Genomic DNA, 26,993 nt, shown 5'->3' with positions numbered 1-26,993 from the left:
GGCAGGCCACCTCTTATAATGGTACCGTTGCTAGGTCTACTGCACCTGCATTCACACAACACACGCTTACCCTCAGGGATTTAGATGTCAATCTTCATATCGTGTTTACTAGTCTTTAGTACTTCCAGTGAATAGACCCCATCGACGGCAGATAATGAGAAGCCAACCACAGTCAGCTTCTTCTGCAACACAAGCCAAGCTGTCCAGCCCAATGGCGAGATCTACCGAAAGTAAAATGCTCAATTTAACTACATATCTTGAAAGACAAGATCACTCCTCCTGCAAGTGGTATTCAATGGGTTTGGACGGGCCATAAATCTTGTTGTTGGGACCTGTTCCAGCACATTTTGGACAGGCAGCTGCTATGAAATTGTATGAAAATTGACCAGTGCTAATTAAACAACCAAATCTATACTTTTTAAAAGGCAGTCATAGGTCATGTTGTCAGTACCTGATTACTTCTCAGGTCAATCACACTAACTGCAGCTAGACTTTAAAGATGTGGGAGTGAGAATAGCCTAGGAACGAGCAGATGGAATCATGGAACATGGGTAGAGAGTGGTGGCCTCAATGCTCTCTTGCCCAGAGATTTAAGATGGAAGCCCCAGGGAAGCATCATTTCACAATGGGGACTTTGGGTGAAACCTGGTAAGTGCCCAGCCATGCTAATGTCACAGATGGCCTGAGGTGTGATCCAAACAAATCTACATACATTAGGGGGACTTCAACACGCCTTGTAGGGAGGACCCATCATTGTGGGGTTTATCCATTAAAGAGGTGTTTCATCACATGGACCCCAGGTAGTTTCCGATCCAAGAAAAGCTTGGGTGGCCCTTTATGAAACATTTAAATCAGTGAGATCACATCACACATTAAACCATGCTTTATGTAGGGCCAACTCTTGCTGAGAAGTGTTGCCATTTATTGCCCTCTATAATGTGTAGTGAAGTGAGGGTCCTGTCAGCTCCAGCCTTAGTGATCAAACCAGTTTGTGTGATGCCACGAGAATGTCCCCCGGGCAAGTTGGTATTAGTTGTGCGCCTACACGTCCACTTTGCTGCTGGGTCCATATGGTCAGGACTTGGCCCAGCAGTACACGTCCATGAGCTTGGCACATGATCCTGTGAACGGGGGAGCCTCTTGCACAATAGTAGTGATACAGAAACTGTGGTGTGTTACAAGGATGAGTATGGGGCGGTGAAAATACATTAACGGCTTCTTTAACATTGTGTTGTAAGTCTCCTTTATCTTTAAGCAGGAATTCTGATATTATCATACAACATTTTATGATGGAAATACCCATCAATTCAGGACTCCAAAAACGTCTGTGCTGGGGAAGAAAAAATAATGAGAAGCACCCAATAATAACCACCACGAGATAGAAGCTCATGATGGTAACCCATGTTAAAGCTACGGGGAAAACCCATAAGAGGCTAAAGCCTGTCCCGCCCGGGGGAGGGGCCCTTCCTTCGGCTCAGGTGTTAATGCTGAACACTGTAGTAAGTGGCAGAAGCCCGGGAGTAAGAGCCGGCTGTACATGTCAGCAACACAGAAGGTTTGGTGGTTGTGGAGGGGTAGAGATGACGTCACACTACTATGCACAGTGTATTTACTCCTGACGTTCCATGAGTCCGTTTATAGGCTGTAAGCGGGGGCTGTAGCCGCGCACGGAGAGACCTGAAGCGGTCTGCTTTAGTAACTCGCTGCTGTTGGCGGAACTCGTTCGGAACCCGAGCTGTAGCTGCGCCCCCTCCCACCCGGGGAGGACTGGGACGGGAGGTCGCAGGGGTGCAGCGCCGGGTAGTGCGGTAAGTAGTGCACAGCGGTGCAGGCAGCTGCCCCAGACCGTGAATGGAGCGAGGCTGTGAGGGGTATTTAGGGCAGGTACCACTGCAGCTCCAGGGGGGTTATGGAGGCTGGCCGGGTGCTGCGGATACTAGTGTCAGGAAGTTCAGTAATGTGTGACGCAAGCTGGGGATCATAGGGGGAAGAGAAAGAAATAGCTCTGGGAGTTGTGGGGAGTACCCCTGTACCCCAATAAACACTGATTTATATTATACTGAGGGCAGACAGGCTCACTACTACAGCCAGTGAGACCAATCCATCGGTTGCTATGGAGACAAGATCATTAAGTTTTTGTGGGTTGTTTTTTTTGTTGATTTTGATATATATTAATATATATATATATATATATATATATATATATATATATATATATGAATTATTTTTGTTGGGTGCGGTGTGAGTCCACAACTCGTAAAGTTTATAGACCGGCTGAATGGCGATCCCTTTGAAGTGTGATTCACTTTTGCCCATGACTTATAGCATAGGACCTGAGCATATATGCATTATTCATACACAGAAGCCAGGGAAGCAAAAATAACACATTGCTTCCATGACACTGACCGTGTTTTATGTGTGTGTTAATTAGGATGACTGCCTGAGTTTAGCGTATTTACGAAACAGGGTGGCTTAGGATGCAGGCGATGGAGTAAACAGGTTAACCATCAGCCCAGCGTTAAATGTGTATGAGAAAAATAAACAAGCGATTCCTTGTAGAGTCTTAGAGGATTAACACACCTTGACCAGTGATATTGCACTTCCCTGTTCTTCTCTTGTGTAAGGTGTATACAGGTAGCCAAACGCGGCTTTCCAGCCATTGCTAATTAAGTACTTTGCGGTACCTGTTCGCTAAATCTCTTTACACTCCCTCGATGGCTTTGTTATATAGCTAATAATTCTATGCTTGCCAGGAATTGACAGATTCTCCTGGGACCCTTTGGTGACATCGCCATCTGTCGCTAACTCCTTATCCATTTACAAGACGTGTCAAAGATGGTAACCGACTTCAGCACAGAGTACATCGTAAGTAATGCCGCCTTGGAGCCTTAAAGTTCGTACTAAGGATTCTTGAATATTAAATAAAGAATCATTACTGTTGAGCCATCACTGGCCATGGAACACTCCTTAATGGTGGCACAGAGTCTGTTTCGTCTAGTTTTGTGTAGTCTGGTTGGAGCCAGGGATACGTGAAATGTCTATTCAAGGACAGCAGTGTCCGTGGCAAGGTTTGTGAAGGTCTGTAATATCGTTAAGCATCAGCAAAATGTCAGTTTCACAGTCCCTGTTATTCAAGTCATCGGGGAGAAGTTCTGCCAGGTATCTCACCTGTCAGTGGCTTCCTGGCATCCGTAAGGCGCTGGGCATCTGAACCTGCGTTCACGAGCCCCTGTGCTTTACCTGCTTGTGACTGAGCCCAGTGGGGTTTCTTGTGGTCCTATCGCTTGTGAGTTGTATAGATCCCAGGAAGATGTGCAAGAAACCAGGCCTCAAAGATCACTGACCCAGGGTATGAATGTTTGGCACGGAGACTAAAGGGATTTCATCGTTCAAAGCATCATCCAGCTACATGCATGGTCTAACAATATACCCTTTGTGTATGTAGAAATACAGTAAATATGTTAATAATTATAATAACATAAAGGTAGTGTTTTGTTCAAACAATTATTTTAACAACACTGTACCCCTCCCCCACCACCATTTTCTCCATGTAAGCAAATTCCCCAGCCTGGAGCTTTTACATGTGAATGCAAAAGATTTTGGTGTTTTGGTTTGGTTATGTTTATATAGATCATTATGCTTGTTGCCAGCTTTCGTATGTACTACTTTTGCAGATGGAATACCACCTCGTGTGGAGGTTATTTTTGCCACAAAATCTTGCAAGTATTTTATGTGAAATCATTTATATTCCTGTCCAATGTAACACAGCCATATTGTATGGTTCGGCACCAATTGAGGCATATTCACACAAGAACTGTCCTCTACCCACCATGTTCCTGGGCGTGGAAATGTGGCTTTGTGGCTCTGCTTCATACGATGGTCAGACGGTGGTGTTGCACAACTTGATGGACGTACAACGTAGAGTTTTGTTTGTTTGTTTTGTTTTTTTGTAAAATAATTCCTCTTTCTAAATATTCTTTTGATCTTCCTCAACTGTAATTCTACACCAATTGCTTCTGCAGAATTGACCGTTAATAACGTCAAATATGGATATTTTGAACTACTTGTTTTTATTTTGACCAGTATTATGGGACCCTTTTTTTGGTTACCCCCTTTTCCCCCATCAACAGGTTCAGGTATTGGCGTGTGCTCAGATATCTTCAATTTGCCCTGCAAATCCTCCCCAAAAATATATGCATGTGGGATATTTCTGTAATCTGTGGATGCAGTTGAACGAGTTTGGCTGGATTTTCCTGCCACAACACATAACCTGTGCAAAACTCCTAAACAAAACACAAGTGTAGGTGGAAGAGATTATTTCCACGGCTACCTTTTGGCAGTGACTGGTAGCCAAAAGGCTGCACATAAAGTGTCCAAATAGTCCTGATGAGATACTCTGGGTTGTCTACTTTACAGAAACATACTTTTGTGCGTATCTTTTGCTTTTTTGTTTTGAAACCGTAATGTACTCCTTATAATATGTGCCCCATAACTGCTGGGGAAGTATGGAAATTCTATATAACTTATAACATTTTAAAGGATATTTTGTCAATTTAACAAATTTTGTGATGATTCAGAGTAGGAAATGTATGACTTCTAGTATTTACTAAATCATGTTAATCATTCAATTTTGTTATCAAAAGGAACCTCCCACTCTCCTTGTAACCTAATGGAAAACTGCTTCACTATGGGCTATGAATGGGTTAAAGGTGAAACACCACCTCTGAATGAAACGTGTGATTAAACCTATATGTAGACAAATATTTACTTAGAACAACCTGTCCACACCAAAAGCCTTTCCCAGTATGCTCAGTATATTAAGTAATCTGTGTGTGTGTGTGTATGTGTATGTGTATGTATATGTATATATATATTATATCTCTAACCCTGTATGTTTTGTGAATTTGCAGGAGGAACATCTCTAGGAGTTGGCCACGATGACAAAGGACATTGTTTTCATCAGTCTGTCTGAAGAGGACATGTCGGCGTTGGATACAATGAACGGACGCGAGCTCCTAGAGGGAGACACCAGAACACAAGTTCTTGAGCCCAGCTGTATATTAATCTTGATCATATCGGGCAAGATTGTCATGAACATGTTTGTGTTCGGTGCAAGGCAAAGGAGCGTGTGTTCCAGCTTCCTGGGATATTTTTGCATATCGCTGGCACTTGTAGACTTCTTACTCTTGGTGATGATCTCCGGCATTCACTATTTCCAGGATTTTGCACTATGGGGTGTTAGGTTTACAAACTACCACATATGTCTGCTGACGCAGATCGTGTCCCATGTTTATGGGATTTTACATTATCCCGTTGTTGTGTCTGCTGCATTGGATTATTATTTGACTATTTTGAGGTCTGTAAAACTTCCAAGGATCTGCTCTGGCCTCCTCTATCCTGCTCTCGTCCTGCTGTTATGGATGGCAGCCTCTTTCTATGTTCTTAATTCCCCCGTTGGTTACTCCAAACTGGATGCTGGGATAACAACGTACCAATGCACGTTCTACATCAGCAAACAGAGTTTTTACTTATCGGCTGCTGTAGTAAGCACCGTTTTCTTGGTCCTTTTATTCTGCTGTTTTGAAGTTGTTACCTTTGTAAAATCTTTGAAAATAAGCACATACATCCAAAAAACTGTGATCCTCTTTTCATACGGAACTGAGTGGCCCATCCGAGGGACTAAACGACTAATGACTGTTATCCTTTTTTCATTTTTGGGCACCTGGGCACCGTTGGTTATCCTGCAAATGATTATACTAATACTGTGTTCACACATCCCGGGATACATGGACATGAACATCCCTTGGCTGTTCTTTTTGAATAGCTTTCTCCTGGGGATTTTCTATGGGATTAAGTATCCCGACCTACTACTGACAGAGAAGATTATTCTCATGGATCCATTTATTAACTGGAAATATTCTTTTCTAGCTTTTATCGACATTGGACAAAGCAATGGAGATGGTTCCGTCACCGAGCCGTCGCCTAAATGTCTGCTAGTTTAGGACACGTGTTAAAATGAAAAGGCTAGAAAACGGCTAACGTGTCACATCTGTGTCTGATCTTTAAGCGCAGACGTTCTAAACTTTACACTTGATTCTGGCAGATAGTGAAACTAGCAATAGTCAAAGATTTGCCTTGCCTTTCATATGTTTGTTTTCTCTTTATTATATTGTACATGTTTAAAGCGTATCAATAAAACTGCCCGATGGCTTACAGTATGTGACTTTTAACCTGTGATTTATTTTACAATACTTTTTTTTTTTTTTTTTTTTTTACATAGTAGAGGTCTCTGTTTTGTAGCCTTGCCCTTTAACACGCATAACTATATGTATGATACTGTCAAATCACTAAGCATTCTATAACTTTTCAGGTTCAATGCTCTTTGCTTCTGGTGGAGAGGATACCGCATCGTGCTTCCACTGAAGGTAGAGAGGGTACCGCAGCATGCTTCATCTGAAGGTAGAGAGGGTACCACAGCATGCTTCTACTGAAGGTGGAGAGGGTACCGCAGCATGCTTCCACTGAAGGTAGAGAGGGTACCGCAGCATGCTTCTTGCACATGCTCAGTAAAATCCCCATTTTAGTCAACTGGAGCTGAGCTGCAACTGAGCTCAGCAGGAGGAGTAGCAGCCAATCACATGGATGCTATCTGAACACAAGCATACTTGTGAGTGGCTACTGCTTCACTGACTTGTGGTGGTACACATGGGCATGGACAGCTGATGGGGGTGCCAAGCTCCTGAAAAAGCACTTTTTGTTTTTCCTCACTAATACGGTCCATGGTTAAATTTTTCTAGAACCAGCCATGGGCTTGGGCTATAAAAGGCATTTTTTTTCTTTTTTTGCTTGTGTATTGTCACTGCGTATATTCTCGTGTACATACTAGAAATGCTACAGCGAAACCAGGCCCCTGAAAAATCAGGTTTTTGTTGGGGATGTCTACATGCTGTGTGTTGTTCCTGCCTGTCTAACTTGTGCTTTTCTATAAGGGTGCTGTGCTTTAGCTCTTATGCAAATACCTGTCTTTGGTCATTATGGATAATATCTTGATTTCTAAGAATGAAAAAGCAGAAGTGACTCAAAGCCAGCACTCTATTTTCCATTACCTGGAAATGCCTTCCCTATGTGTGCTGAAATTCGTAAAAAAAAAAATACATCGGTAATGTTTTATTCCTTTTTCTGCTTACGCTATCGAGCAAACTCCCTCTTAAGTAGATAAACCACTCTGTCTTGCAGAACTCATGCGCATGTAAACCATTCGTTTAGAACAAAATAATATACAATGAATCTAATGTTAATAAACATACAAAACCACATTAGTGTAATGTTTTTTTTTATTCATAAATCACTGCATACATGAGCTAACATTTCAGTGTATATGGCTACTAACAAGTGTTTGATTAACACAAGTTCAGGAAATAAAGGTACAATCACAGCGCTAAGCAGCAGAATGAATACAAGGTGCTAGTATTGCAGTTACTGAAGGTGCTGTTCCACCTACTCTACTTAACCTGAAACTTTCATAACTAAATGGAACGTTAGAAAAGCCATGCTTACAGTCCATGATTTGTACCGGTGTGGAAATACAGCAAAAATAATTGTGCCTAATTCATAATATCTCAGGGAAAGCTTGTCATGTGACATCACTATCTAGGAGAACGTGTGTACAACGAAAAGTGAAATCATAGGATATGCCTCTATCCAAGCTAGTTATGTTATATACTACTTGTTATGTCCTGTTTACCCATGTACAGCGCTGGAGAATATGATGGTGCTACATTAAATAAAAATATTTTATATATTAAAATACTGTTAAAGTTTATTTGCTTAACATGCTAGAGAGTTTGGTTATTGTTTTGTGTACGTGGAACAACACCATTAAAGTGTAAAACATGGAGATTTGGCTACACATGTCCATGCAATACATAAGAAAATTCTACTGAAACGGTTTTGGATATTGTAAAGTGCATGCGGAAATGTATTCTTTAACTGAAATTAACACACTCAAACATCAAAAAAAGTACATTTGTAATTCAGCTGGAAAGCTAGGAGCCCCTAGTTTCATGCCATCACATATACTTTGAGTGGGCAAAAGGCATCCTGAAGGATGGTCTTCGTCATGTTTTTCCTTCCATTAATACAGACTGCCCCCAAGCTGAGTGATATCTTACTAAAAGGAATTCCAAAAAACACTTTTTTTTACGCCAAAGTTCCCATTTTGTGAAGGTTTTCTTGCAAATATAAACTGTAGCGGCCTACTGAGGAGAGCGCTCCAAATGACACTAAAGATGTCGCTGGCAGAAGGCCAGTCACCACTTGGTCAGTGTCGTAACTCCAGCTGCCATAATAAACTAGTATATCATACCAAACACTGGCTGTTGACCTTCGAAGATATGTACAATTTAAAACATACTTTTAAATATCTTGCAGGTAACATTTTTTATACACATACAGTTAGCTTTCTGACTCTTTTGTTTGTGTACTTTTTCAGTGATCTAAAAGAGAAGCAGACTAGTCGTTCCACATGAGATAAACAAAGCCTGTTTACTCAAAAAGTGCATGGGCGACGTTAAGAAGATTAGCAAGTATGATTGGGGAATGCAGTAAACATGTTCTGCTGGATGGTGCTGGCTGTGGACTGCTATTCCAAAGCAGGGCTTCTACAACAGTTTGTGACCAAGAACAGGGTCAGACTGGCAAAGGGTGGATGGCTCTGGCACTTTTAGACCAGTGGCCTCCTGACGAGATAAGTGTGACCGGCCGCCGGATACATGCGGCCACCCACTACATTTCTATGGCCACACGTTACGTGAGTCCGTGGCCCACTAGGGAAGGTATAAGACCCTATGAACAACTGCCCTGCTGTGCCAACATGCCTCACAAGACTAGAGTCTTGACCGGTGAATTATGCGTTCATGTAGACTTGCTAATTTTTTTCTGAAATAAACGTCTATAAGTAAAATATAATAGAATTCTTCTTCATATGTTATATACACATTGCCTTTACTTAAACATATTACTATCCTTTTATTTTTCGTAAAAACAAATTTACCTTCAAAATACATTCATAAAGATCAGCAGGTGCAAGCCATAGAAAACGGAGAATGTTCAGTGCTCAGCTAGCATACATGTGATAATTGTTTAAATAGTAGTGTTACAGCACACGTGCACAAAGCACACTTTGCCCTTTGAGTGCGGGAAGTTGGGACGCATTTTTCCCCTGTGGGACAGCAGGCCAGTTTTTGTAGCTTTGCTGCACTTATGGTGGGCTTATAGACAACGTACACTAGATATTGTGCGTCCCATCATATCATTGAACAATGCAAAGAAAACACAAAGGTAATTTTTCCTCTATTGTTTCCCCATAGGTTCTAAGCTAAATATTACAAGTCATAGAAGCGGAATACATTTTCTTAAAAAATCCCAATCCTTTTAGCAAAAGTGAGCAATATTTGTGGTTGCACATACAGAGTGAGTAGATTGCCATCAAGTGTTCCGTTTTTCATAGGATCAGTGATCAGTAAAATCAGTGGAGGTACGCAGAGATGGGTGGTCCCACCACAGACCTAGTCCTCCTGTCCCTGGACCCTTCCCCACCTTCAGGCCCATGCCTCCTAACCATCATCCACATCCCCAACACAGTTGTTCCGATTTGGACACCTGGAAACTTGTGAAGTATGGATTCCACATTGTATCTTATGTAAGTACACGTAGTACTGTTCTGTCAGTGTCAGGAGGAGATTGGAAATAATTATTTCCTAGGACTTAATGGTAAGCAGACAATGCAATAAAGTGTCAGGAAAAACAAGCAGGGTGATACAAAGCGATACATATATAGATCCTTTAGTTTCTAGAACTGTACACAATATTCTAGGTGAGGTCTGACCAGAGATCTGTAAAACGGCAGAACCACTCCTCTCTTCCTGCTATTAATGCCTCTCGCTATACTGGTAAGCATGCTTTGCACCTTGGACCCCTCCATGCACTATTTTTGTATGCAGTAGCTCCAGCCTTCTAGGCTAGGTGTGCGGTGTATGTGGAGAAATCGTTATCACAGCAGCCTAAGAGGCTGGAGCTTCCTTGCGAAGCACTCTTTCTATATATTTTTAACCACGATTGCACAGAGCATGTTTGTTTTGTTTGTTTGTTTGTTTTTTTTCGTTTTTGTGCCAGTTTTTATTGCACTATGAGCATACCTGGGAACTCTCTGGGTTTGACCCGGAGATTGCGGGGTGAAGCACCGCTTCTCCTGTTCGAGACCCAAATTCTCTGGGTCTTGGGAGCGGGGTCATGACATGCCCTGCTCCCCGCCCATTTTCCCTCAAAATGGAGGTGTTTCCTGCAGAAGTCAGGGGGACCGCCCACTGATGCCAGGGGGACCACCCACCGAGGTCATGGGACCGCCCGCTGACGTCAGTGGGCAGTCCTGGTCGCGTCCTGCAAGGGAAGGCTCCGGGTAGCCGGAGCTCAGAAGTTCCTAGGTATGGCTATGAGTACTGCGACACAAAACAGAGTATTGGATATGACATAGGACACCCAAGAAGCCAAGGTGGAGCCAGGCCCCCGAAAACACCCCGCTTTTCTGGTGAGGTGGGGAGATAGGTGGCTCTTTTGAGCGCCCCTCCTCTATTGAAAATCCAGTGGTCTCTACCCCTTGCAGGGAGAGACCAAAAAGATCTGGCCCTCTTGCAGGCCTTTTGGCCACGGAGGAAAGGGGGCACATCTCTATATGGAGTGAAACTTCAAAGAAAATAAGGGGACCTGGTGTCCTCCGTGGCCTTCTGGCATGATTTGGCACTAGTCACTATTTTGTCTTTTCACAGTGGAGCCACTGACCTCAGGGCTTCAATAGAAAAAATAAATTGCCCAATTTGCCAGATGGCCTGTCCAGGTCTGTTATCCTGGAGAAATTACATGATCATCAAACCATCATTTGTATCATCAGGTGATGCCCCTGGTTTTCTTTTTCTATTAGGTTTTTTGTACATATACACAAACCACGTGGTATTCATATGGGAAAAAAAAACTATTTAAATGCTAAACTAAACAGAAACAAATAACACAAACAACAAGTTTTTGAAACACTACTGCAGACATCTCCGGACCAGGGATGGTCAACAGGTTTCTCTGTTGTGTCACTACAACAACCATGAAAACCACAAGCCTGATCGTTCATCTACTATAAAATAGTATTCATTAACATTTTACATTGTGGCATTAGATTACATTCTGATGCAGCTTATCTGCCACGGTACTTAGCAATGCTCAGGTAATGACCTTGGTAAGTTCCAGTTTCTTCACATATAGTAGAGTAAAAGACTCATCAACATGGAGCAAAGTCCCTCAAAACCACTACAAGTAGCACAAACAGAGTCTTATATCAGGGGAAATTGGCAGACTAGATAGGGCTGAATGGTTCATATCGGCCATCAAATGAAATGTTTCTCAACGTGAGAAAACAGTAATGAAATCATTTCATATTTTTTAAACACAATTGTTCTGCCACAACACAATATGATTAGCTGATTTTTTCCAAACTATTTTTTTGCTCAAATAATACTGCCTTAAAGATTACCTTTAATATGTAGTGAATGCACATGGTTGCATATTTACATCCATAGCTAGAAACAACAGGGCCCTGGTGCAAAAAGTTGCCCAGGGTCCCCCCAACTTCAACAGCTATTCTGTGCCATGATTGCCACACACTCCATCTCACCCCACTTGCACAATTACACATCTATGCTCATAAACACACACAAGTACACATCCATCCATACATATATACATATAACCCACCTACCGCCCCCGCAGCTTTCCCTCTGGCTGCTTGCGCACACTGTGCGGGCAGCCTCGTTTTCACCGCGAGGTCACGTGACCCCAATACGCTCCTGTCTCCCCTTGGCGGTTCACAATAGTTTAGAAAGGGCCCTTCCGACCTGGATCAGAAGGGCCCTTTTTAAACAATTTTACGCTGGTACGAGGAGACCGGAATAAGGGGTCGCACCGGGCCCCTTAGAGGCACTATTGCTGTAGTTATGCCAGTGTTTACATTAACAGGCTTCAGTACCCAAGCCTGCCCACTCCTCTATACATTATGAGGGGCGACTCCAGTGAGCCCAACTAACTCTCTATAATGTATAGATAATGTGGGTAGATTTCTCCTTATCAGCTCAGTTATACATCATCATACACCCCCAACTTTACAGGTGCCCAAAATGGGAAAGGGAAAGTGGGGGCAAGTCCTGTTAGTGGGGGAGACAGGGAAGATAAGAAGCTCTCACCAAGCAGGCGATGCACCCCACTGCCCACAAAAACAGGACTGTGTGGCAACTACCCAAGACCGAGTTCAGTACCTCCAAACTGATTGTCCCATGAAAACCTGGACTGTTGGAAGGTATGAATTATCAGCCCAGAAGCTCACGGGGCTTGGTCCTTCTTAGTGGACAGTTTTATCAGAAATCGTTCTCGTCCGCAAACCTGCAGCATAGTCAATAGTATATGACTTTGTACAACCATGTCCAAAAATGGCTGCCATGTTTATCAGGACACATGTAATTTTTACCCATTAATGACCCAGCACAGGTAGAGTGCTGCCCTGCAGTATGTGGGATGTATAAACACATGGAAGGGAAAGCAATTACTTAATGAAGCCATTGTTTCCCTTCTCACACCGTGAGGCTTTCCCAGCACAGTGCTACTGATTCAGTAAACTTCTTCTTTTGATTCTCACCAAGGTGGGAGAGAAACGATATCACTGGGTATCTATGAACTTTTGGCAATATAAGCAATATATCAGCGGTGTAACAGACCCCCTACCCCTAAACGCAACAAACCGATGCAATGATAAAGTGACCAGAGTGGAAAGATCTGACAGCAGATGACGAAGCCATAACAGCACACATAGTCCCACCACCGATATGCATACCTCTTCTTGGGGCTCGTCTTGTCTCCCTACCCAAGAAACAATCCTTTCCTGCCCCTGAGGGCCAGCCATAGGACGTACCCAGTATGCTGATATGTATTTCAATTGAGCAAAACTATAAAGCAGTGGAATGTAAATTACCAATAAGCTGCTTACCTGTGATCTCTTACTTTTAACACTATATGTCATAACCGAGACCGCTACGGTTCTGTTAAAATGACATGGATAGGATGAATCTTTTTGTTTTTGCCAAATTATGCCCAGTCATCTGACCCACTCTTTGATAAACGTATTCCGCTTCACTGGAGACTAAACACCCAAGATCACTGAAGCTGATGAATATGAAATAGCTTTAAACAGCGATGGGTACAAAGTTACAAAACTACGGACTCCTAATGTAACTTACTTGGAAACGACATTACTTATTTATGGTCAGTTTTGTTGTCTACACCTTCACTACCGACTACGTCTCTTTCAGCGAGTTAATCTGGGCGCAGATCTTCAAGGCAGGCCCTAATTTAATATTCATGGTGCTCATAAGATGGTCTTCTTTCAGTAAGAGAAGAGCCTGTCCATCAATCTCCTGTATTCTGAACTCCTCTGCAATATCATGACACCCTACAAAGAAACAAGGAAATTGTTATAGTAATAATAAAAAAAATCTCAAGGCCATAATTAGTGACATACTGAGTTTTTCTCCTACACCTCTGAATCCACGACCAAGAACCATCTTTACTAAAACTTAGATACTTTTTCTTGTAGTTACCTTCTGTCAATCTAATATTTTAGCCCTGTTTACGGTGCACTATAAGGCTCTCTTTCTTGGCTGTCAGATCTATATATCTTTTTTTTTTTTTTTTTTTTTTTTTTTTTACATTTATTTATTTTTTTTGGCATGGGAAGGACCTTAGCATGATCGTTTTACTCTCCTCTGCCCCCTGACTAAATGGGCAAGAAGTAGCAGACAGGCCTGCTGGATTTTTTTTTAATTATTATTATTTTTTAATAGTTTGTGTTAATAATTGGCAGCCCTAGTTTGCCTTTAAAATAAGGAGCGACAGTCAATCTATCTGTGGCCATCTTTGGAACGTAGGCTATATTGTGAGTGGGTTCAGTTTTATGGCATATAGATAGCTTACTCCAAGTTGATGCTAATTGGGTGTCACTTTACTCTTTATCATCTTTTGCATACATAAAAAGAATTAGTGCAAACTGGCAACAGCCATTGGCTGGGTGAACTTCACTTTGGCCATTAGCTTGGTTCTGCTCCAGACATTCTCCCGGACCTTCCATGCCTGATCTCAGTCCCTCTCTAGACCCACGCTCCTCCATGCTGGAGCATTTTTGGAAGCCTCTGTAGTCTGTTTCCCCCTTGAATACAGAGTCTGTGCAGGGTATTTCAGGGCTGTCTCGCGCCCCACACATTAGTAAGCGAGCATTGTGAATATTATATCATATCCTTCACTAGTAAAGAGGTCAAACGGACAACACCTGCTTCAGCTCGATTTTCTCTGCTTTGCTGCCTTCTTCTCCACCACACCTTTTTTGCAAATCTTTTGTGGTTTTGGGAGTGGGGGCGTATGAAGTGAAAGAAAACCAGAATTTCCAGCTTTAGTGATTTTATCTGATAGTTTCTTTTTCAAAAACTCCCTTAAGCTTCTCACGTCTCTTTACAAACTGTTTTTCCTTTTTACTTTATTTCCGTCTCAGACATGGTGTGTGTGTCGGTCACTGGCAGAATGTGGAGACAAAAACACCACATATGGATGCCAGGTGGATTACATGTATAAACGTATTTCTTCTGTCACAGAATTCAATGCACATGCTAGGTTCTGTGATAGTTTATATGGCATAGTGGGCACGTGTTAACAGCTCACCCAGAGGCCTGGCATGGAAACTAAAATCTACCCATTTTAATAGAAATTTGCCAGCACTCTTTGTGATAAGTGTATATATGGAAGTGTATACTTTACCTAGAGCAGACCACCTTTGTGGTCAACAGACATACCTTAATATCCATTATGCATGGTTTATTGCTAGCTTCATTAACACACTACTAATATAACATTGGGTCACATGGCATACTGTCTTTGATTCTGAATCCAAGGAATGCTTTTCATTGTGTAACGATGATGTCCTGGCACCTGGAGAACACTCAAGAGCAGACACAGGTGGTACTGCTTACGGCAAGTGAAGATGGAAAGTGTTTCACACATAAGAAATGCCTTCCAATTACCCCCTAGGAACCAGTCTTCCATGTTCTCAGGGTTTATTTGGTGAAGGGACTGGTGGACACTGACATGCTAAATTTATATTATGACACACCTGGCAAAGAACGTATGAAAGCCCAAACATCTTCAACTGTCCATAGGGATGGCTCGGTTTCTGCGTCTGGTGGCAGCTCAGTGTCGGGTGGTGCGTTTCTTGTCTGAAGGAGACGTAATTCATGTTCTCTCTCACTCTGACGTCGAAGGCGGGTGGTCATAGCGACAGGGACAGAATCTTCTTGGGCATCTGCCATAACTTCATCTGTATGTGAATATGCTGTTGGTAGCTGTGATAAACAAGGTTCAGCTTATTAGTAAAGAGACAGATGTTCTGGAATAATGGGGTTCTTTCCTTCTTACGCACCTGTCTAAGGTAGTGTTCTCTGACTAACCCTCCGGTGCTACTAGGACGTCTCCCACGGCGCCCGAGATTCCCTTCCATCTTTCTACTCCACCTACTACTTTTATCGGTCTTGAAGAGTCCAGATCTTTTTGTGCCATTTACATTGTACCTGGGTAGAAATATGCAAGGATTTTTATTCTGTTTCTTCAAACGCGAGTATTTATCATATGCAATGACATATATGCATTCAATTTACACTATACATATTTTCCAACAATAGTGAAGACAATAAGCCAATGCTTCTACCATTCAAAATGAATACTGTACGTTACTTTAGATCTATGAGGGCGACATTTTATATTTGCTGAAGATTACATTTGGTCAGAAAGCATTGGCTGTGGTCCGATACTCTTAAAGTAATTATGTGATAGACGCATGCATGCACATTCACAAGCCACTTCTACAATACACCATCTGCACTCAGGTGTCACAGTAACCTACACCGTTACAACAAACCAGCTGTGCTGGGGTGCCCAAATAACCTACACCGTTACAACAAACCAGCTGTGCTGGGGTGCCCAGATAACCTACACCGTTACAACAAACCAGCTGTGCTGGGGTACCCAAATAACCTACACCGTTACAACAAACCAGCTGTGCTGGGGTGCCCAAATAACCTACACCGTTACAACAAACCAGCTGTGCTGGGGTACCCAAATAACCTACACCGTTACAACAAACCAGCTGTGCTGGGGTACCCAAATGACCTACACCATTACAATAAACCAGCTGTGCTGGGGTACCCAGATAACCTACACCTTTGCAATAAGCCAGCTGTGCTGGGGTACCCAGATAACCTACACCTATCAACAAACCAGCTGTGCTGGGGTACCCAAATAACCTACACCGTTACAACAAACCAGCTGTGCTGGGGTGCCCAAATAACCTACACCGTTACAACAAACCAGCTGTGCTGGGGTACCCAAATAACCTACACCGTTACAACAAACCAGCTGTGCTGGGGTGCCCAAATAACCTACACCGTTACAACAAACCAGCTGTGCTGGGGTACCCAGATAACCTACACCGTTGCAATAAGCCAGCTGTGCTGGGGTACCCAGATAACCTACACCTATCAACAAACCAGCTGTGCTGGGGTACCCAAATAACCTACACCGTTACAACAAACCAGCTGTGCTGGGGTGCCCAAATAACCTACACCGTTACAACAAACCAGCTGTGCTGGGGTACCCAAATAACCTACACCGTTACAACAAACCAGCTGTGCTGGGGAACCCAAATGACCTACACCATTACAATAAACCAGCTTTGCTGGGGTACCCAGATAACCTACACCGTTACAACAAACCAGCTGTGCTCAAGTAATTCAGGTAGTAAAAAAACAAACTTGTCTTTCACGTGGGCCTGTCACCCAAAAGACCACATCAGGTAACTGTATCTGTTCTGTTAAAATATACACTTTTGTTTGTTTGTTTGAGGTGATCTTTAAAAGATATTTAGCCCTGCTTACCTGGCAATGTACACCCCACATGGACTTTGTAAGTGAAACGGACGCACACATTTAATTACGTAGACAGATAGCATCTTGTGCAGGTTATTAATATCAAATCTAAGGAACCACCCAGTTCAGAGGTTATCTTCCATTCTTCTCCCTACGGTTATTATTCAATTAATATTACTATTTATTTTGGTGTGTTGACAGTGTGCTAGAACACCACCCAGCTTTCTGGAAATTATTTTTCAATCTATACTCAGCTGCTTTCCAAGAACATTGCATTTCAATTTTAGGTGTAGAAGACAAAACCAACGACTACAAAAGGAAAAACAGAAAAGAAAAAACCCTCAAACCATACCGCACTCACTTTGCATGGACAGTATTTCAATAGTGTTCCCAGGAGATGGCTGTCTCTGTGTTAACAAACCATGCTGAGATTTTCCATGAAGCCCCACCTGTCCGCGTTCAAAGTAAATAACGCTGCTAATTACCCTGCTGTTTTGAGTATGAGAAAAGGTTTCAATTATCCTTTAAATCCCCGTACTGCCGGTTTCTATGCATGCATAATAGCCATAGCCAAGCAACTTCTGCGGGGATGAACTGTGGCCAGCGTGCCCATGACAATAATCTCGAGTGCGGAACAGCAAGAGCCCACATAATGTGTCCTCGCGAAGGTTACTTTTATATTTGTACACCTGCTATTTTAACACATCAATTGCTGACGGGATGTGCCACGTGATGCAAAACCTGGCTAGTGTTCCTATGTTATTCTATGCGGCCTATGTACAAATTTGTGTAACATTTCTCTGTACGGCACAGCAGTGGCAGAATCTACATGGTTATGCATGAAACAGCGGCGGTTATGTATAAAAACGATCCTGCTGCAATGTCTCAAGAGTGATTTCCTCACCGCTGTAACCGACGAGGTTGCGATACAAGCAATTTCATAAACTTTGCATCTACACGTTGCCCTGATTGTTTTACATATATATTTTTTTTCCATTCATGTTACCTCTTTGCACATGTCTGAGAACAGAATCTTTTTGATCTCAAGAACTTGTTGGGATATCCAGTCTTCCCACAAAATTCACATTCCAAGAGCTCTCCATCCGGCTCATCCACACCTTCTGTAAACAAAGAAAAATGTCTTAGAACCAGGACAGATTTATATATATTATATAACATACCGTAATAGCATACTAACCATCATTTAGTAAGACGTAGTTTAGCTTATGATAATTTGTAGATATCTAGTGCAACTAAAGAGAAAACACTTCAAAAAAGTCATTGTTGCACACAAATATGGTCCTATCACCACAATATCGGTGGAAATCGATCAACGGGGGGGGGACTTGTTGCAATGCTGATAAACACATTTGCAAATGATCACTTTTCATACATAATCCCAAATATCTTAATTTACTTTCTTGAATTTCCTAAATTTTGAGGTATTGGATGTCAACTGCAGGTAGTTAGTGACATTTGCAGTCCTCAGTCCTTGTAATGGTAAGAAAGGTATCATGGCTCATGCGCTTTTACAAATATGTAACATCTGAATGTTTAAGAAAATTGAGAATCGCTTAAATACAAAACAAGAATTCAGCAGATTGCTCAGAATCCCAATTACTACCCTAAAAGAAACTATTTCCTAATAGAAACCCTAATAGAAACCAAATCCCATTAACTACTAAAATGAGGTACGTGTCAATAAAGGCAATGTAAAACATGGACCACAGGTTAATAAGCAAAAAGGTTTCATAAATCTCGATCCACCAAATAAACCCCCAATCCAGGGATGTGATATATTTAATCAATGTAGTACACAATACTTCAAATGTCACAGTTACCTTGAACCTCACCATATTTATTAAATAAACATTAACAGCATTCATCAAACCTAGAGCCCTTTGTGACATTACAATTAATCATGTTACTATATAGAAACACTGGTGCTTGATCACTGAATTAAGGGTATGTTGGTATTACACAATATTTGTGATTCATTTTGTTAAAACGTTGTCCTATTTTTTCCATGGAATTACATGCTAACCCACGCTTTCTAATGCCAACGGTGGTCTCTTGTTCTCCAAGCTGTTTTTATCAGTATTAAAGCATTAAAACCATGCGTAGTTTTCCTGCCATCAAACAGTGGCAACTGCATCAGTCAGTAGAATAAATAAATGAAATAAAATAGTAATAAATCATAAATCAGTATGTTTGCACCTCTGGCACCTGGTCAGTGACCAGATTGGACTCATCCAGTGGACTGACACACATGATACTCGGAAAAGTGCTCATACCTGTCCTAAGGCAACATACCGGTAATTCAGAAGGGCAATGCCGCTTTTAACCTTATCATTGTTGTTATAGATATTTCTGATTGTGGTTCTTGGTAAAGTGTTCTATAACACCATCCATCTTCACAGGCAGTCATCACTTACGGTCAACACTGAACACACGGCCTCACGGTGTCCTACCTTTGCCAAGAAATGTATTCAGTGTCTCTGTATTTTTAGTTTCATCGGTTCCATGTACGTTGTTCAGATAGCAGTTTTTATTGTATTTGTAGAAGAAAGTAAACGTGATTATAGCCCAGCGCCTATAGCCAACACCAGCAGCACTCAGTATCATTGTACTTGTGTTGCCACCTTGGTACATAGAGCTCATACAATAATCCTGTTACACACATCTCCATCTTTGTTGATAGGTCTCTTATGGAAATTTCATTTAGCAGGGGTTCCATAATACGTACGCACTGGAATATGAGCTAGACTGAAACAATAATACATACGTATATCAATTTGTTAGATGAATATTATTTTAAAAGGCGGTGTCCACGGGTTATGATACAGCAAAAGATTGTACTGAAAGCACCCATTTTCTTAGGGATATCATTACCTGCCTGCACCTCACCTGCTAAATTCCACCGTATGATCTTCAGAGTAGTTCTTTGTTCCTGGGTCTGGATTTTGGGACTTCTGTTTGGGGGTACACCAGTAAGACTGGGGTTAGGGAAGGTTTCGGATTAAACTGAGGAAAAAACACTGCCCCAAACATCCATAAGATAACTTAAATAGAACGAATTGTCTGGGAATACAGGCAAGCTTTCATATGAATCTGTATGCAGTGAACTAAAAAGTGCAAAACAAAATATTTGTTTTGCTTTATATGTACAATTTAGAAACATGTTAATAAAAGTTGTGGGGCAGCTCCAGGAAGATAGTTTAAAAGAGGCTGAAATTATGAAATGGCTTCAAAAAATGTTGAGCTTTAAAAGGATAACCACAAACAGAAACTTATCTTCGTAAGAATATTCAGAACTCTCTCCAAATTGTGGAAATTACTTGTTGGTCCTTCTACTGTCACAGAATCAGGTTTGAAACTACAAAACCTCTTGGCTATTTGTGGAGGTATAGCATTGCCATCAATATGTACTAACCCTCAGTGGTCAGGTCTTCCATGTCTGTGTCTGTAGTATTATCAGGAAGCTTAGCCATGCTTTGATTTTCAGGTTCCATGTCGGCGATGTTCATGATGTTCTCATCTGGAGGGGTTTGTCCTTTACAAGTCTCTTCCACCAATAGAGAAGATCGACTTACCTATAGGGCAAACACGGTTTCAGAACAGCATGCAGATGACACATCCAGTAATGGGGAGAAGTTGTAAGAATTCTAGTCCAAAACACATATAAAAGCTCAAAACTGTAGTTGGAATTGCACAACAGTACGTAAAATTTCTTATGGACTGAATTAAACCCCTAACCGTTTAGGTTTTCCCCCAAAGCAAGGAACATACTGCTTTAATTAACCTGTAGGCGGTGAATTCTTTAAGTTATTCATAATATTTAAAAGCATGCGTACAAAAGATACATGAGATCCCAACTAAGGACAGCAGACAAGTTTCTGCTGACAGCGACCCATTGGCTATTGGTAATACTGATGGATTATCATATTGACGTAATGATATTCTAGGATCAAGATTAAAAGAGCTCTGAGAGTTTGGAAAACTTTTATACAATCCCCCCATATGGAAAAAAATTATACATAGAATACTTAATCCATCTGACATAAGCAAATTTATAGGAAAGAAATAACTTAAATCAGTATAGATCAAATCCAGGTAATAACAACCTAAAAAAGGCACATTTGAAGCACATCATGTATTGATGTCTGTAGGGTACTTACAGGAAACGGTTCTATGCCCTCCTGAATTACAAAACCCTCTATAACGTGGGTCAGGACCTGTGGCCGCACTATGGCCTGGGGAAGTTTGTTGTCTAGGACTGGAATGCTGTTGGGTTTTAAAGCACTATTGGTTCTTGTTGTAGCAGCCGGCAGCAGCAGTGGAGGGGCTGGGATGGAGGCATGGGAAGAGTCAGACGGAGACTTGATTACTGAGGCGCTCGCAGAAGATGCCAAGCTGGGCAGCCCTGTAGGGTTAAAAGAACAAAACTCTACACATCACCTTTAATTTATTCTCTTACTGTAGCTGTTGTCTCATGCAGATCTACTGAAAGCAAGAAAGGCTAGTACAATGGGGTTGAGAAACACAATGCACTTCTATTCATTTTGACTTTGATACCAATGTGGTAATTTTTCTTATATTTTCTTATTTAAAACAGCCACATTGTTAAAGCTGAAAGAGCCAAAATGTATTATTATTTATATATTCTGAAAAGTGTGCAATATTTATAAAAGTATTCATTGAGGTAAATTAACAACAAATTAGCCTGTTTTCAGTACATCTGATAAAAAACATACATACTTTTACTTCAAATATGTTGAACTGGCATTTAACGGTTTAAAAATAATCGTAGTACACACAGTATATATACGTACATACATACATACACGATATGACCAAAAGTCTGTTGACCCCTGACCGTTGCACCAATTTGAACGTCTTGAAAATCCCACTCGTCTGAGAAGGCTTTCCACAATGTTTTAGCATGTGTATAGGAATTTGTGCCCATTTGTGAGGTCAGGCACTGATGTTGGACGAGAAGGCCTGGGTTGCAATCTCTGTTCCAGTCAATCCCAAAGTTGTTCAATGGGGTTGAGGTCAGGGCTCTGTGCAGGCCATTTCAGTTCCTCCACATCAAACTCATCCAACCATGTCTTTATGGACCTTGCTTTGTGGACAGAGACACATTAACGCTGGAACAGGATAGGGCCTTCCCCAAACTGTTGCCACAAAGTTGGAAACATACAATTGTCTAAAATGTCTTTGTACGTTGTAGCATTAACATTACCCATCAATGGAACTATGGGGCCAAGCCTAGCCCTGAAAAATTGCCCCAGACCATTATCCTTCTTCCAACAAATTTTACAGCAGGCACTTTGTCACTTTGCATTCTGGTTCTCCTGGCATCCGCCAACTCCACCGCCATCCATCTGACTTCCAGCTCAGTGCCACTTCATGATTAAGCTGTTGTTACTCCTAGACTTCCACATCACAATAATGGCACTTATAAAGCATTGGGGCAGATCTAGCAGGGCAGAACGTTCAGACCCATTCTACTGTCAATGTTTGATGGCTCCCTATGTGTTTGATTTTATACATCTGTTAGCAATGTGTGTGGCTGAAATACCTAAACTCAGTAATGAGGAGGTCCACATACTTCTGGTCATATAGTGTATATCCCGTCTCTTAGCTGGATCACTAAGTCTTTACAAGACATTCCTGTAGTTTTGCGTCTCTCAAGCATCAGCTGTAAGAGCCAATGAAACAATGTATTAACCTGTACCTTTATTTTCAGGTTAAATGAAAAACGCATTCGATTTTTTTTAATTTAAAAGAGCCAGTTACGCCTTAATATTTCCAGAACCATAGAAGCAAATCGAGTTCTGGTGTACTAAACTGGCATGCAGATGAAAGGAACGGCCTTGAGCGGTTGATGTGTCTCCTGATAATAACTCTTATGTACTCCAGATCACCAAGGAATTTGGTGTGTGTGTGTGCATTACAATGACTGAATTCCATGTAAAGCTGGTTTTACTGGTCCAGCGCACTTTTGCTGTGGTGTGTAATTGCAAGTTTTATATGTTCTGAATAAAACTTGATTTCTACCTTGCAAAATGTGATCGACTGGAACCTCTTCTCCACTTCCAACAGGAAGGGCTGGTGGAGACATTGTTGGCGGAGTGGGGGTATGTGTAACAACACGGACACACTCTTGCTGGACCACCGGCAATTCGTCCGAGCACACATTCTCTACCTGGTAAACCTAAAAGCAAAAAGATCCCATACAAAAAAGTTAGCGATAACCTATTTGAAAAATACTTATTTCCAAACATATATCGTATTCTTTGTTTGTACATACACACTGTAGATCAACTTAAAATACACATTCACTGTCTCGAATAAAACTAAAGTCATGTAAAAATTGTTAATTATGGCATAAAACTGTTACATGTCCAAATATGTACAAAACTGTTTTATTTCTATTTTTTAATTTTCATCTTTATTAATAAGTCAATCTAAAATATTTTACATGATTAAATTTAATGTTCCCCTCTGACGCCCTGCTCAATTCAAGTACAGTAAGTGCATGGTCAGCTCCCTCAGTATAAAGCCATTATATGCAAGGAGATAAGAATGATATGCAAATATTTTATATATATATATATATATATATATATATATATATATATATATACATACACACACACATAATGTATCCACAGCATTACAGCTGCTGTAGGAATCTGCCGATTGGAAATTTAACACACCTAATGCAGGACTATAAGTAGAAAAGAATATTGTTAAATGTTATGGAAATACTTAGCAGCCCCTCTGTAGTATAATGTTAATGCAATAAAATAAATATACTTATTGTACTGGTGTAACTTCTGCCATTAATTTGTGTTATCTGAACGGTCATCATATCTAACAACTGATATCTATATGAGAGTCAAAATACACAGAAAAGGTTACCATTAAAAAAATATAGCACACAGAAACTCATGGCAGATAAGAACCATTCAGCCCATCTTGTCTGCCTGTTTTTCTCTAATGTAAGACTCAGACCTTGGTCTTGTCTTGTATTTAAGATATCTTTATGCCTATCCCATGCATGTTTAAATTCCCTCTACCACTGATATGAGGATGTTCCACTTATCTACCTCCCTCTTTTGTTTACCCTATGAGCACTCAGACCTCACATAACGCCCGTCTCCTGTACGTCTCCCGTATTTAAATTGTTCTATCACATCCCTTCTCTCTCCTTTTTCTTCCAGGCTGTACTGATAAGTTTTATTCTACAAACCATTTACCATTTAAGTAGATGGAGATGGGGTACAGAACCGTACACAATACTCTAGGTGAGGTCTGAGCAGAGATCGTTAAAGTGGCAGAATACGTCTTAAGCTTTGTATTTTAAAGATGCGTTTTAGTATATACATATAGTTGGAGTCTAATAAAATGTTGTGCTCTCCCTATCGTGTTCTTCTGTTAGTTGTCAGCAGATGGCCGTGCATCAGTTACTTACCACCGGTGCTTCTGCTTGTGCAGGTTCTATGTGTAGGTTTACTGCAACAGTTTGGGGTGGAGGAAGAGCCTGGAATGGCAGCTGAACCAAGGCTTCTGCTGCAGGAAGCTCTTCTTCAGAAAGCAACGCATTCTGCATCAAAACTTGACCAGGTGTTAACATTTCGGGTTGTACTGCTATGGCTTGCATGGACTGCAGGGGCAATGGTTGCAGCTGGGCAGGAGGGGACGTTGGTAGTTGTGCAGAGGAAGCTGTTGGTGGAGGCTGTTGGAGTGCCAATGGCTGAGATCGTGTCACTGGTGACATTATCTGCTGCCCAGGTGACACCATATCTTGCTGATGTAAAGGTTCACGGTGAGGTCCTGGTGACAGGGCAGGTGTAATGTGTGTTGGAAGAGCTAGCTGTGGTGCTGAATGTAATGTGTTCTGAGAATGCTCTCTTGAAGGAAGGGTTGACTGCACCAGTAGAGGTGGCTGAGACTGTATGAGGGCCTGTGGATGAAAAATGATCGAAGGAGACTGACACAGGTTTTGATTTGGTGGTGGAGATACCACCACAGATTGCTGAGCCGACTGAGACAGAGTGGGGGATGGAGGTGGTGGGGTTTGAACTGGGGTACAGTGGTGTGAATGAGCGCTGCTGTGGATGGGCATACTGGCGATTGGTATGCAGTGCTGACCACAATGGGGCTCTGTATTGGGATTATGCAGGGTAATCGTTTGGATTTGATGCCTGTGTTGAATCTGCTGCTGCTGCTGTAATATCATGTGATGATGGGGCAGTTTGGAAGTGTCGGGATGGAGTGGTATTGCTGGATATTTGCCCAGAGAGTGTGGATGAATTGGAGAATATGACACTGTAAGAAAGAATGACAACATTTACCAACAAATCTCTCTTTTCTACAATGCATATGTATTATCAGCATTAACCCAGAGTTTAGTCTGAATAATTATATGCATCATGATGGAGGAGCAGGTCAGTGAGTGCATATAAGTGTTCAGAAAAATATGAGCTGTATTTTAATGCACTTAGCCAGGCTTGGCTCTAGGGTATCTAGTGGCTTAATCAAGCCATGTCAGTGCGGCCCCACTCCTGCATGCACTTGCTTGCGAACATTGGGGAACAACCTGGTGACCTTGACTACAAGCAGCCAGCAAGGTCGGTAGGGTGGTCCTGGTGCTAATCAAAACCACCAACGAGATCAAGCAGCTTCACTATATGCATTATTGGAGACTTTTCCCTGCATATGTACATGTTCAGATACAGGGGCGGGCTGGGCCGGGGGCAGGGGGGGCAATTGCCCCCCAGGCCGCCCGAAATATAATCTAAACGGCCGCTGATGCCGCCGGCCGGCGCTACTTTAATACGTTTTTTTTAAAATGTAATATGGCAAGCCGGATCGGCTATTAAATGAAAAAAAAATAGTATTAAAGCAGCGCCGGCCGGCGGCATCAGCACCCAGCAGCCGTATGCGATGGCCGCCAAGTGATGGGAGCAGCGTGAGGGGTGAAAGCTCCGCCCCCTCGCATTCACCCCTCACGCTGCTCCCATCACTATGCGGCCATCAGATTGTTGGAAATCGAATCTAAACAGCCGATGGGTGCTGATCCCGCCAGCCGGCGCTACTTTAATACTTTATTTATTTATTTTTAATATGGCAAGCCGATCCGGCATATTAAATAAAAAAAAAAGGATTAAAGTAGCTCCGGCCGGTGGTGTCAGACACTTGCTGGTGTCTGTATTAGCAGGGTAGAAGGAGCCCAGAATGCAGGACTACTGGTGGTAACAGGAACAGTCCAGAGTAGTAGAGACAGGGCACGATAACAAAATCAGGTAGAGGCAATACGCCAAACAACGGAATCAGGTCACAGGCAATGGTCAGGTCCAGGCAGCAATCAATAGCAAAATCAGGTCACAGGCAAGGGTCAGGTCCAGGCAGCAATCAATAGCGAAATCAGGTCACAGGCAAGGGTCAGGTAACAGGTCAATCAGGATACAATAGGTTGAGGAGCACAGTACTGGGAACGCTGTGTAGGGCACAGAGCGTCTCAGAATATCTGAGCGCCGACATAAGGGAGCTTGAGGGTTTTATGGAGATCCTAGACGTGGCGTCTGACGTCACGTCTAGATCTCCACCCACTGTTCCGCCCCCAACCACCTCTTCCCTGTGAGACGGCAATAGAAGTGCCACCCCTCCAGGGGAAGCCTCCAAACTTACTCCTCCCCCTCCCTCCTGCATACTGCTAGCAGGAGGAGAGGAACTTAGGGCGGCATGCTGGAGCGCCGCCCCCTTCATGGGGACCTGTATCGCGGACGCGGGGAGTGAAGAACACCCCGCCCGAGCCGGCGACAGGGACAGAAACCCTGTCGCGAGCAGACGCGGTCTGCCACGGGAGGTAAGTCCCGGACCTCGAGCGGCACGTACTGTGCGCCGGACGGTACGTGCCTTACAGAG

General features: G+C 42.3%; 2 protein-coding genes across 4 annotated transcripts in view; one reads left to right on the top strand and one right to left on the bottom strand.

Moving 5' to 3' along the window:
* The first annotated feature begins 1,767 nt into the window (after nt 1-1,767).
* GPR160 (G protein-coupled receptor 160) lies at nt 1,768-6,218 on the top strand. 3 transcript variants are annotated; one of them, XM_053459364.1, is made up of 3 exons: nt 1,768-1,808; nt 2,764-2,865; nt 4,911-6,218. In XM_053459364.1, the coding sequence occupies exon 3, from the start codon at nt 4,938-4,940 to the stop codon at nt 6,000-6,002; it is 1,065 nt and encodes a 354-aa protein (XP_053315339.1). In that variant the 5' UTR covers nt 1,768-1,808; nt 2,764-2,865; nt 4,911-4,937; the 3' UTR covers nt 6,003-6,218. The 3 variants fall into 3 exon arrangements, with proteins under 3 accessions (XP_053315339.1, XP_053315338.1, XP_053315336.1); XM_053459363.1 differs by having other exon boundaries at nt 2,754-2,865; XM_053459361.1 differs by lacking the exon at nt 1,768-1,808 and having other exon boundaries at nt 2,487-2,865.
* Nucleotides 6,219-13,012: 6,794 nt separating this feature from the next.
* The window catches only part of PHC3 (polyhomeotic homolog 3), a 32,559-nt gene continuing 18,578 nt past the window's right edge, over nt 13,013-26,993 (bottom strand). Inside the window, exons 8-15 of the mRNA XM_053460841.1 lie at nt 24,538-25,394; nt 23,118-23,274; nt 21,233-21,477; nt 20,488-20,647; nt 18,061-18,175; nt 15,554-15,701; nt 15,248-15,476; nt 13,013-13,540 (exon numbers count right to left, since the gene is read on the bottom strand). Coding sequence (XP_053316816.1) covers nt 13,386-13,540; nt 15,248-15,476; nt 15,554-15,701; nt 18,061-18,175; nt 20,488-20,647; nt 21,233-21,477; nt 23,118-23,274; nt 24,538-25,394 — 2,066 coding nt within the window. The 3' untranslated portion in view covers nt 13,013-13,385. The remainder of the gene's footprint in view (nt 13,541-15,247; nt 15,477-15,553; nt 15,702-18,060; nt 18,176-20,487; nt 20,648-21,232; nt 21,478-23,117; nt 23,275-24,537; nt 25,395-26,993) is intronic.

Source organism: Spea bombifrons, chromosome 3 (genome assembly GCF_027358695.1).
Source record: "Spea bombifrons isolate aSpeBom1 chromosome 3, aSpeBom1.2.pri, whole genome shotgun sequence".
Taxonomy (NCBI): domain Eukaryota; kingdom Metazoa; phylum Chordata; class Amphibia; order Anura; family Pelobatidae; genus Spea; species Spea bombifrons.
This window is presented reverse-complemented; position numbering and strand designations above follow the sequence as displayed.